This window comes from Chenopodium album, chromosome 6, assembly GCF_948465745.1.
Source record: "Chenopodium album chromosome 6, dcCheAlbu1.1, whole genome shotgun sequence".
Lineage (NCBI taxonomy): Eukaryota > Viridiplantae > Streptophyta > Magnoliopsida > Caryophyllales > Amaranthaceae > Chenopodium > Chenopodium album.
In genome coordinates this window covers 16422477-16435929 of record NC_137839.1, presented here as the reverse complement: position 1 = coordinate 16435929, position 13453 = coordinate 16422477, and the positions used below count along the sequence as shown (strand labels likewise).

General features: G+C 37.4%; 1 protein-coding gene and 1 long non-coding RNA gene across 2 annotated transcripts; one reads left to right on the top strand and one right to left on the bottom strand.

The window, feature by feature from the left end:
• The first annotated feature begins 1229 nt into the window (after positions 1-1229).
• On the top strand, positions 1230-3474 carry LOC145634660 (uncharacterized). Its single transcript, XR_014113468.1, has 3 exons — positions 1230-1368; positions 2787-2945; positions 3173-3474. It is a non-coding gene; the product is annotated as an uncharacterized LOC145634660 (long non-coding RNA).
• A 3234-nt stretch (positions 3475-6708) lies between these two features.
• LOC145636733 (uncharacterized) lies at positions 6709-12315 on the bottom strand. Its single transcript, XM_081688288.1, is given in 5 exon segments — positions 6709-6951; positions 7148-8340; positions 8626-9099; positions 9191-10649; positions 11236-12315. Coding segments are annotated over 5 exon segments (4449 nt in total).
• Between the last annotated feature and the right edge of the window lie 1138 nt (positions 12316-13453).

The window sequence follows — 13453 nt, the reverse complement described above, 5'->3', positions numbered from 1 at the left end:
ATTTAATTTCCTAGATGCTAGGATAGGTAGTAGACTTTGGTTGTTGTGCATTTATTCTTAGTTGTGTTGAGAACCTTGAGGAGCAAGACCTTTTTTGCCTATTTAAAGAGGCATGTAGTTGAGAGTTGGGTGCAAGAAGAAGAGGTGAAATACATGGAGTGAAAAGGAGGAGTAGTGTGAGTGTATTAGTGTTGAACAATACACAAATACAAATGTGAGAGGGAGTGAATTTGTGTGAGGCAAATACAACATTAGTAGGAGGGTGTGTAGGATTATTAAGTGAAAGTACCATTGTGAAGGGTACTAAGTAGCACTTTGTCCTAAACACATATTGTCTAATATTGTAGTTGTAGTGGTATCCTTTGTACTCCCAAAAATATTATAGTGACGTTCCGTCCTTTGAGATCAGGATCGTGGTTTTCTCCTAGTTTAAGAGGGTTTTCCATGTAAAAATATTGTGTCTTATTATTCTTTATTTTTCGTACTTTATTTTTTTCCCGCCGATATTATTTTTATTATTTACTCGATTTCCAACATCTGGTATCAGAGCCGACGGTAAGAAGATCTGTTTGAAGGGAAGAGTAACTTGTAGGGGAAGATCTTATGAAATTACGATGGCCAAAAGTACATCAAAATTTGAGATCCCACTATTTGATGGGAAAATGAATTTTACGGTGTGGAAGAGTAATGTAGAAGATATGTTGGTACAACAAAATTTGAATATAGCATTGGAAGATGAAAAGCCATCAAACTTGAATGAGGCCGCATGGGCAACCAAGAGAAAGAAAGCAGTTATTACAATTCGGTTGGCTATAGCTACGGAGATCAAGTATAATTTCTTGACGGAGACGGATCCAAACACTACACCAAAAACTAGATTAGAGATCGCAAAATATAGAACCCCCTACGAGGCGTTCTGTTTGTTAATACATATAGTACGGTTAGCATAGTTAACCGTTCTGTATTTCAATTTACTCAAATAATTAAAAATAATAATTATTTATTATAGATGATATAGAACGATCATCTTGACAACCGTTTTGTATTATATTAATTAATTTTTATTTTTAATTAGGAGGAAATTATATACGTACATACACAATAATAATTTACCCATGTTTTCAAAAAAAAAAAAATTCCGAAATTTCCGTCAAAATTATTTTACCCAAAATACTAAAAGGGAAAATTGAAGCGCTTATCACTTTCACTTTCATCAAAAAGTGAAACCTCTTTCTCATTCATCAGTAAAAAAAAAAAAAGTGAAACCTTCATCAAACCTCCATAGCAAATCCTTCATCAGCCGCTTACTCCACCGCCGCTCCACGTCTGCAATACCGCACCTGTTTGCTGAGCCACCAGTAAATTGAGGTAGGCTCGATTTTTTTTTTGGTTCGAATTTTTCTTGTGGTAGAGTAATTGGATTCTGATAATTGTCAATCTAATTGCATGAATCATTCGAATTATGGAGGAAACAGAAGTAAATTCATAGAATTCAAATTTTAGGTGATTGAAAAAACCTTCAAAGTTCTTGTTTTTGGGATAAATTCATCGATTGTTTGTATGTAAATATTTAAGCCGAATTATTGCAGTAAGTTCAATCAAATTACCCTTAATTTTGTCGAATTTACTCAACGAATTCCTAGGGTTTTGATTCGATTTTTTTGCTCAAAATTGCTCTAATTTGCTCAATTTTTTGCTCGAATTTGCTCGAATTTTCCCATAATCGAATTTGCTCGAATTAATGCTCAAATTCCTGGGGTTTCTTAGGGTTTTTTTTTTGGTTGTTGTGCTCGAAATTGGGGGTTTGTAAACCTGAATTTTTTCCGATTATGGGTGTTGTCAACATTGCAGTTTGGTTGTTGAATTTGTGGGAATTTTTTTTGTCGGATTTCTGGGGGTTTTTGGGTAGAATTTCTGGGGTTTTGGATCGATTTTCTGGGGTTTTTGGGTCGATTTTTGGGTCAAATTTCCTTGAATTTTTGGGTGATTTTTGCCTTGGGGATTGCCTTGGACTCGGGTTTTTTCAGACTGTGTTTAGAAAATGACTGCTTGAAGCTGTGCAATGCCTTGAAGAAAAGAGATATGCAACCTACTTAGTTTGGTTTGGTAGTGAATGATATCCTGAATTTAGCTGCTAGGTGTCGTGTTTGTTCCTTTTCTTTTGTGAAACGTGATGGCAATCGGGTTGCTCATGAGCTGGCAAAAATGAGTTGTAAGGCCCGTTGAACAGATTAATGACTTGCATTGTGCAAATGTGCTTAATCCATTGTTTTTAAAACAACAGTCTAAGGCCTGTGTACATAACAAAAGGAAGCACTAATGTTGAAATGGGTGATCTTTTATAGGTAGTTTAAGGGGTCTAATGTTGAAATGAGTAAAATATAGATGGTTTGTATGCAGCTAGGTTGGAGGTTTGCAACTTTCAAACATAATGTCTTCAAAAGGTTCTTGAGGTGATGTAGGTTAAGGCAGTCATCTGTGTTGTTTTCCTTTTTTTTTTCTTTTCTTCTTTTTTTTTTTCTAAAGCTTGGTGTGTTGTGCAGCAAGATAGCAATTATCAATTATCATTGCTGTGAAGTCATCTGATAAACAGTCAACAACCGTGGTTCTTTCCTTGACTATGTCTGGTGTGGAAAATAGTTAGCATGAATCTGATGTCTGTATTGTTTTAATTTATTTATGGCATATGAGGATTGAGATTCAAGTTTTTTTGTAAGCTTATTCCTTGTCTCAATGATGTTCTTGTAGTTTAATTGATTGATATCGGTTCATATTTATTTTTACAGTAGACAAATCTCAGACAGTTAAACAAAAGAACAATATAAATGGCAGAAGGGGTGATAGAAGAAGTTCTAAAGTTCCACTGAAGGCAAAATTTGATCCATTTTCGCTGAAAGTTGGCTTGACAAACTTCAGTCCCACAAGTGGAGGAAGCAATGTTTTTGGTATGAAACTGGTATCTCTATTGTGAGATTGCTAAAAAATTCTGAGGCATGCACTGACAGAAACTATTATGCACATGGATATTATGTGTATTATGAGCAGCCTTTTTGGATAGTATATGTTCTAATGAACTTAGATAAAAAAAAAAGGATATGCATATTTATATTTAATTAGATGAATTTATTGTATATTATTAACTAATATGTATGTATTTTACATTGTTTTGTAGTATTTTAAGCAAGTTCTTCCTACACATTCTCAACAAATGATCGACGAGCTTAGGAAAAGGTGGATTTCATATGTTACTGGATACCATCAACAAAATGACGACAACGACGACAATTTATGTGAATTGTAGATCAATATGGTATTGGTATATCTAAGCATAATTTTTTTTTTAATCAACATTAACTAGAAAGGTGTTTTGATATTTAACTCACGTATTTGTTTGTATAGTACAAATTTTGTATGAATGATTCAATTTAATTGTGGTTCGATGTTTTAAATTATATATATAAAGTATATTCTGATGGCTTTTGTCATATATGGAAATATTTTTGTTGATTTTATTATACAAAAATTTATATTGCACGTATGCAGGATCATGGATTTATTTTACATGGGAAATGTGGAATTTTTCTTACAGGATAAATGTACAAGATACAAAACAGGAATACAACAAATACAAGTCTAAATGAAATACTAAAATAATACAGATTATTAAAATATAGGAATAATACAATATAAAATACGTACAAGGGTAATTTGAATAATTATGGCTGGATTTTTTTTTTTAAAAAAAAACATTAAAGAACTATTATCTAACCTAAACGTTCTCTATTGTAATGCAATATAGAACGGTTAAGTGGCCTAAACCATTCTTTATTCCTTCCTTAGTGTACGGATTTAAGAAGGGAAAAGAGAACGGTTGTGACTAACAACCGTTCTCTATTTGTTATTATATAAAACGCCTAAACGACCCATTCTCTATATTCTATACATCGCTTAGTAGAAGATCGCCCATAAGGCGATCTATAAAGCCTACTCTAACAGTTCTCTAAGGCCTTATTTGTAGTAGTGAAAGGTGTTGTTGGATAAGCTATCTAAAAAGTATTTATGCTTCAAAAGTCAATAACCAATCGATTGTGCTTACAGTGGGAGTTGTACCAATTGAAGAAGGAGATTGGTTCAAATTTACAGGACCACATCAACAACTTTAATCAACTTGTGTGTCAGTTGCAAAATGTGGATGAGAATATTCCTGATCAAGAGCAAGCTCTTCTATTATTGGCTTCATTACCGAAATCCTACCGACCCATTGTGCAGACTTTGTTGGTAGAAAGAGAGAAAATTACACTAGATGAGGCAACAACAGTGGTGAGGGAAAATGAGAGGATGATGTCATAGATAAATGGAGCTTCCTATCATGAAGGTCAAGCATTAGCAGTAGAGGGTTTTGAAAGAGGGAGGAACAAGTCAAGAGGTGATGGCCCAAGAAACATATCAATATAATATCTCGATTGAGAGATTATAGCAATATGGAGTGCTATTATTGTCATGAGAAGGGTCATTTGAAGTATAATTTCCCAAAGTTGAAAGAAGATTTAAAGAACTTAAAGCAGCTGCAACGAAAGTTGAGCAAGATAAAGATGGGTGAAGGGAGTGATTCCGCTAATGTTGTATCTGATGATTATGAAGTCGAGATGTTATTGACTCATGTTGTCAATGAGGATGTCAGTCGCGACAAGCCGACAAGTGGGTGTTGGATTCGGCCGCATCTATCCATGTGTGCCGAGAAAAAGCAGTGTTTGATACGTTACAACAAGGAGGTGATTTCGGACATATTAACATGAGTAGTGACCTCAAGGTTCAAGGCATGGTGTAGACACCCAAATGTGTCTCCCCAAAACCAAACCCAGTGATGGGTACCTTTCATGTCGAATCATTATTGAATGAAGTGAAAGTGTGGAAAGTCTAATGTTGCAGTTAGTTTTTAATTCCTTTCTTTTTCTCTGTTTTTGAAAACCTATTTTTATTAAAATGGCCAATCCAAGTTAGTTTGGTCCATGGAAAGGGTCCAATAATGGTGTAGTTGGATTGGGCTTGAAAAGAGCTTTCCAACGATATATTATAAGCCCAATTCCGATGAATAATGAGGAAGTTATGGCCAAATTACCAAACTGGGCTCGGTATGATATTTATATGCGGCCCAATGATCTAGAGGAGGGCCTATTATGATTTATCATTCCTTATGCAATTAGGATTGATTATAGTCTTCTAGAATCTTCTAGAAAGTTCTTTTGAATCCTAATTTTATTAGCATTGATAAATGACTTTTAAGAGTTTTATTTAGAATAAAAGAAGTGTTTTTAAGGAAATTACAGTTTTACCCCCTCGTACGCTTAAATTTTATCAAAATAAGAAAGCGCGTGGAAAAACTGATTGCAGCGCCACAACTACAGTCTATCGCCTGGCGGCAGGCCTGGCGTCGCAGCGACACGTCTGGGGACAGCTCTGTCGTCTGGCGACAGGCGCGTGTTTTGGCGACAACATCTTGTTTTATTTCTTTTCGAAAATCTGATTCTTTTTTTAATCATATCCGACTGATTTTCTTTATAAATAGCCTCTTAAAACCTTCATTTTTTATCATCAATTCTCCACCAATTCTCACCAATTCTCATCAAGAAATTTTTGATATACTTTTTTTTTTAAACTTGTCTTTTCTCAAATACAAAATTCCGCATTCACAAGATCTAGACACACCTAGCCAAGTTCGAAGTTTCCTTCGCCCTAGACGTGAAAGGTTTGATATTTTTGAGGGTTTGGTCCCAAATCTTTATTTCAATTATTTAATCTAATTATTTGATTTTATATTTTCCTTGAAGTTACTAATGTGTGTATTTTGTTATTAGAAAGAGGTACGAGACATCCAAGTAAGTGCTTTAATTGTTTAATTGATATTATGATATAGAAATCATGTCTAGATTGTTATTTTGATTCCTAGTATCATGTTAGGATGCTTTTCTTAATTTGATGTTTTGAATGACAACAATAAGTTCCTTTCTAGTATCATGTTTAGGGTAAAGAATATAATGTCAATTATGATTTCTATGATGCCTTTTATTTTCTTTCCTAATAGTATCATAATAGGGCTATATATTTGATCTTTGATGTTTAGTGACATGCTAGGGTTTGTTATTAATCTTGTTAGTATCATGCCTAGGATCTTGCTATTAATATTATGTTTTAACATGATTATGATAATTATGATTACGATTTTGATTATGATTATTATTTTGATGATTATTATTTTGTTGCTTGATATTTATATTTATTTTTATTGCTTAATCACACCTTTTATGCATGTTTAAAGGGAATTCGTACTTGTAATCACGCTTAATAAGATAATTATTTTTTTATTTTTTTTTGTTGCAAAAGAGGGAAAACCCGAATACAAAAAGAACTAAAATTAACTAACAAATCGGGGAGAGATAACCCCAACTATATCCTCCCAGAGAAGATTTTTTATTTCGATTGGAGGAGCATCGAAATAAATTACCTTCTCTTCGAGGACTACTCCTAGATTAGCCAGACGATCGGCTACTTTATTGCCCTCCCTAAAACAATGATTAACTACAATACTATGAAAAGACTTAAAGAGATTTCTACAATTATTCAAGATGTGATAACACTCGCCTCCTTGAAGATGTGCATTCGTGAGAGCTTCGATGCAAGCCTGGTTGTCCATTTGAATCACTAGCCTCTCTATGCCTTGGTCAGCAGCCATCTGGAGTCCTATTTCGAGTGCTAAGAGCTCAGCTCTATACGAATTGCATACCCCAAATTTAGCTGAGAATCCATGCATGAACATACCTGTGGTATCACGTAAAATCCCTCCTCCTCCAGCTTGTCCTGGAGCTCCCTTTGCTGCACCATCAGTGTTAAGGGCAGCCCAATTGGTAGGAGGAGCCTTCCATTTAACAAAAATCTCATGTCTATCCTTTTTTCCTAGGATATTTTATCGAATAGGATCAGCACCAAGAGCAATCCAGGTTTCCTCCGTTTTAGATTTAAGGAAGGAACCCGTATTAAGTGGGATTTCATCCATGCTTCCAAAAGCTTTGGAGTTTCTCCACCTCCAAATCCACCAAAGAGTGGTTGCAAAGCAAGTAGGCCACTTATCCGAAGGATCGGACTCACTTGCTTCCAAGTTGCGAATAAACCATTCACTCAAATTTCCAGAGAAAAAAGTAGGATTGAGAGCAGAATTGCCTACACTTAACCAGATTTGTCGAGTTGAATGACAGTCTCTAAGCAAATGAATAACTGTTTCATCCTCATTGGCAGAGCATTGGGTACACCTTGGATCGTCTGCTATCTGTCTTTTGACTCTATTTGCATTGCACAAAATTCGCTGATGAAGGCAAAACCAGAGGAAGCTACGGATCCTCTGTTGCACAGGGGCCTTCCAGACCAGATCCCATTGAGGATGTTTTGCTATTGTGTCATGCTCCTTCATAATGTGCATAGCATATTTAATTGAGAATTTACCAGTCGTTGATCCTTTCCAGAAAATAAGATCCCCCACTTCAGTATTCTCAATCAGTTTATGGGATGATATTAATTGTAAGCATTCATTGGGAAGAATATGAGCAAACACATCCCATTTCCATCCTAGAACAGGATCCCACATATCCTCCACCAACGCACCATCAATAGCAGGAGGTATGATGGCAATAGCCGCATCTCTCAAAAGATCATTCGAAGCCTTACAGTGATCCCAAAAAAGTGTCGATTTTCCATTCCCTACAGCCACCTTCGATCCCTTTTTAATCCATTCAGCATTGTCAGAAATCCCTCTCCATACATTTGACATGTTAGATGTAGGAACAAACATATCCAAGTCGCATCTTCCATGGCAATATTTGTGTCGCAGAACTCTAGACCATAGTGATTTAGGTTCTGTTAGGACTCTCCAACCGAGCTTAGTGAGGAAAGCCGAATTGGACTGTCTAGTTGATCTCATACCGATACCTCCTTTTTCCCTTGGTAGTTGCAACGTGTCCCATGACAGAAGATGAATTCGCCTTTTCTCTTCCGATCCTCCCCAAATGAATCTTCTAGTACGTTTATCAATATCGTCACATATTGTTCTAGGGAGTTTTGCTGTTTGCATAGAATAATTGGCTATTGTTGAGATGGTTGATTTAGCCAAAGTAATGCGGCCTGCCATCGAGAGGTATTTGGTTTTCCACCCTGAGAGTCTCCTGTCGATTTTCTCACACAAGTGAGCAAAAGTTTCCCTTGTAACACGACTCGTTAGAGTTGGCATACCCAAGTAGAGACCCAAATCCTCCGTACTATCCATGCCTAGAGCCTGATTAATGTTATCTTGCTCTGTCAGAGGGACGTTCCTGGAGTAGTATACTCAGGATTTTGACAGACTAACACGCTGACCCGAGGCTTTGCCAAATCTGTCCAAGCAGTCCTTAATCACAGCAGCCTGTTGAGTGGAAGCTTCTGCGAACAAAATCAGGTCGTCTGCAAATAATAAGTTCGATAGTGAAGGCCCTCCTCGACTTGCAAATATTGGTTTCCACTTTTCCAGAAACACTGCTCATTCGATGATTTGATTTAAACGTTCCATGCAAAGAACAAATAAATATGGTGACAAAGGATCACCTTGCCTAATACCCCGAGTGGGATAAAAGGCTTCCGATTTTTCCCCATTCCACAACACTCGCATCGATGAAGAAGTTACACATTGCATAATCACTTCAACCAACAACAAAGAAAAACCCATGTCAAGGAGGGTGTCTCGAATAAATGCCCATTTAAGGCGGTCATAGGCCTTCTCAAAATCAATTTTGATCGTCATATAACCCTTTCCTCCTTGTTTTCGCTTCATAGTATGGATAACTTCCTGGACAATTACTATGTTATCAGTAATTTGTCTCCCTGGAACGAAGCGTGACTGTGATTGAGAGACAATTTTAGGAAGAAGCGGTTTGATCCGATTAACAATGGTTTTGGTGATAATTTTGTATGCAACATTGCATAGCCCAATTGGTCGGAATTGGGCAGGAAGTTCAGGCTTCTCGAATTTTGGCAGGAGAACCAAGTAAGTCTCATTGATTGTTGTCGGCAGTCCCTTTCCTTCCAGAGCACTAAGAGCCATAGCATAGACGTTAGGAGCAACCAAGTCCCAAATTTTTCTGATAAAAAAGCGCTTGATATCCATCCGGACCCGGTGCCTTAAGAGCTCCCATAGTGTTTACTGCTAGATCAATGTCACATTTCGAGAAGGGTCTTGCTAGAGAATTCCACTCTTCATGAGAAATCGGATAGCTTTTCCCTAATGGAATATTATATTCTCCCTCGTCATTGTCATCTGTGAAAAGCTTGGCAAAATAATCCACCACAATGGAATTGACTTGATTTTTATCATGTACCCATTGGTCTTCACTGTTTTTGATGGCTACAATGTTATTCCTCCACCTTCGAACAATTGTACTGAGGTGAAAGAACGTTGTATTTCGATCTCCATTCTTTAGCCAATCTACTCTAGCCTTTTGATACCATAAGAGCTCTTCCTGGGTAAGCACTGTATCCAACTCCCTTCTCAATTTTGCCTCAAGTTTAATTAAACCCGAGTTCCTTTCGAAAGCAAGTTTTTTTTGTATCCCATCAATTCGAGCCATAAGAGTCCTTTTTTCACGAAAAATATTGTGAAAAATTTCCTTGTTCCAACTCTGTAATTCAGTAGACAAAGAATTAAGAAAGGGCATAAGAGGCGCTGTGTTATCCCACTTATTATGAATGAAATCATTAAATTTTTCATGGGTTAACCAGGCTGCCTGGAATCGGAAAGGACGATCGATCGATTCTAGAGGAGTAAAGCCATTGGGCGAGATTAGTAATGGACAATGATCCGATTGAAGCGCTGGAAGGTGGCGAACCTGGGCTCTGTCAAATCGCATCCCCCATTTCCCTGTACAGAGTGCTCTGTCTAGCCGACCACTTCTTCTAGTCTCTGGAGAGTTGCCCCTAGCCCACGTATGGGCAGGCCCCGAAAATTCCACTTCAATAAGGTTGTTCTCATGAATCCAGTGATTAAATTTTTGACTCCTACGAGAGGTTTCTACACAGCTTGAGTTACGCTCCCATCCAAACCGGGTGTCATTGAAGTCACCCGCTAATAGCCAAGGTTTGTTGTTCCTATTAGCAAATTCTGACAATTCATTCCATAGGTTAGTCCGTTTTGACGGATCGGGGCTAGCATATATTGCTGAGAAGTACCAAGGTTCCTCCCCCACCTTTGAAATTTTCATTGTGATGTATTGGTTTGCTTGCTCAATTGGCTCCACTGTAACTAGCTCAGGTTTCCAATACACCCAAATTCCACCACTAAACCCTTGAGCATCGACAAGAGTGTGTCCATTATATCCAAGCACCGCAGCAATGTGAGTCGCACGGTCCCCTCCCATATGAGTCTCAACCAAGGCAAGCACAATAGATTTATTTATGCGAACCACTTCTCTGAGGACAGTGAGGAATTCTTTACTACCGGCTCCTTGAACGTTCCATACCATACACGTTATGGGATAGGAATTAGACATCATGTGGTGATTATTATTCATAAGCACATTCGATTGAGGGAATTTGGCTGCATAAGCTCTTAAAAGATGCTTAAAGGCTTGGTTAATCTTCCATGGCAATCTCAGAGTCATCATTAGTTCCGGTATCATTTTCCTCGATACCTTCCATGAATGAATTTCCGCCTCGATCATGTGAATCAGGGGGTTGAGAGTGTAGAGATACGGTTCTGCCGTTGGCGAGCTCAAGCATAGTATCTTCTCCGGGGGAATGTGAAGCTGGATTGGTGTTGGGAGTGGATTAGACATGGGTGACAAGAGGGGAAATCAGGGACAAATTTGGTAGCTCAGAGGTTACGAATTGAGGGTCAATGGTAAAGGCTTTTGAAAGTACTTGTTTGTTTGCTTCTCCAGTGGCTTCGAAGACAATAGGTGTATTTTCTTTGCCTTGAGTCGCATTCAAGTTCTTGTTATTAGTGGGGTCCAAAGATAATTCATTAGTTTTATCTTTTAGAATTAAACTAGGAGAGTGATTATCTTTTTTCCCCACTTCTTGCCAAATCTTCATACTGCCCAAAAATTGACCATTGATCTTGGGATTCTAACTAGATTTTCCTACTGAGAAGAGAGCCTTTTGCGCAAGGAAATTATCTTGTTTAGGAGATTTTCCTAATTCCACATTAATTCCTTGATTTACGGTATTATCATCAAGATTTACTATCAAATCAGTTGAATTTTCCTCAGGAATATTCTCTGTTTCCAAATTAACTCCCTCCCCTTGATTCTCCAAGATTTCAAATCTGGATCCTCCTTTCTTGAGCATTGGCTCGGTGACTTTGTGAGTAGAACCATGGTTCACCCCTTTGACTTGACCATCCTTTCCTAACAAGGTATTTTTGTTAGGTTTAGTTGGTCTTTTCCTAGGTGGTGGTTTCTTGACAAGCATCCAGGAGCCATAGTCCTGTTTCTCTAGAGTAGGCACCACCACTGCTTGTGAAACGGGCAGAGTTTCTGGCACCAAGGTATGATCGTCTTTGTTATGCTCCATTGCTTCACAATTGTCTCCTTGGTGTCCGATTTTTCCACATTGGAAGCATATCATACGAAGCCCTTCATATTGTATCTTCCAGATTTTCCCTTTTAGCCAGAATTTAGATAATAAAGGCTTGGATAAATCCAGTTCAATACTTAAGCGCGTGAATTGACCTCGTTGTGCCATCGCAGTATTATTGTCAATTCTGATGACTTTCCCTATCTTACTTCCAATTTTCATAAGAAATTCCTTATCAAAGTATTCAACAGAAAGATTCGGGATACGAACCCAGACAGTGAGAAAGCGCATTGGTGCATCATCTGGGATGAAATTCAGAATCCACTTACGAATGGTAAGGTAGTTGTCATCCAGCATCCATGGTCCCTGGGTGAGAACATGGTTATAATCACCAATACTTGAGAATCGAGCAATGAAGTATTCATGCCCAATATCAGTCAGCATCAATCCTCCTTTTAATTCCCATTTGCGTTTCAAACGCTTCATTAGAGACATATACCCTATTTTGCTATTAAACATTTTAATAATCAAAGTATGTTTCCATGGTTGCCTAATTCTCTGCTTTTCCTCTTTGGATAAGAGGATGATGGGGCATTTCGGATCCTCCGTTACATCATCCGGTGGTTCATCATCATCCGAGATGTCCTCTTCCTCTTCAACCATGACTTGTTCTCCATGGATATGTCCATGACTATCAGCAGCCAGCATGTCTCTGAAGGACTTCATTTGATTCTGCCCTAGATTAGTAGGGTTCCTTTCATTGACTACTAGGACTTTTTTACCAGGAAAATTTTTATTGTATTGATTATTATCCTCATTATTGAAAATAAGATGAGTGATTTTTCGTTTAGGTTTTTTGTAGGAACGATTGATTAGATCTTGTTCTTGCGGGTTAGGCTCTTTGTTGAGAGAATTTTCCATGAGAAAAATTGAGAACTTAACCGGCCCTCTTTTATTATTAGGAAAGATTATTTTTTGGTGCTCCTCAATTGAATCAATGAATGGAGCTTAATAAGATAATTAATAATCTTGTTTAGGGTTAATTTGATTATAATTCAAGTGATCGCCAATAATAGATTTATTTGTGCATTAATATTCAACCAACATAGATTAAACAGGTTTAGGGTAAACCTAATGATTGCATGTTAGTAAGAAAGCGCACATGAATACGAAAAGAATAAAGTAGAGGCCTATTGTTAGGCCAGGTTCAATCTCTTTTAGGTTGGATTTGTACCTTCATCCCCGAACTTCCAGTTTTGGTTCCAGACCTATTGGAGTTAACGATCTCCTGGATCGTTAAGGGGTGTAACCTTCACCCTGTGAACGGTTTATAAGTTCCTAAAACTTGTTGGCGACTCTTTTGCTCTAGCTTCTTTCCCTTTGGATGCCACCATGCTTAAGTGTATGATCATAGTGGGGTTCAAGTTTGGGGTAATGCTTGAAATATTCCCTACACATGGGAAGTGTACAAATGAAGCTATATGATGGTATGATTCGAACCTTTCACAATGTAAGGTTTGTATCTAATGCACGTGTCAACTTGATATCATTGGGTGAGATGACTAGAAGCGGGCGTAGGTATGTTGGAAGTGGAAGGTGGTTCAAGGTTTATAAAGGAAACCGATTGGTGTTGCAAGGGAGGAAGAAATATAACAATATTTGTTATTTTGATGGTCAAGTTGTTCGAAGCCACATAATTGAGACCAAGAAATTCCGCAAAAAGGGTCCAATTTTATGATGAGATACAAGTATTAGGTGATTTGGGTCGAGGGAGGAATTTGTTAAGTTAATCTCCCCAAATCACATAATATTATTATTATTATTATTATTATTATTATTATTATTGTAAAAAAGAAAAAAGAAA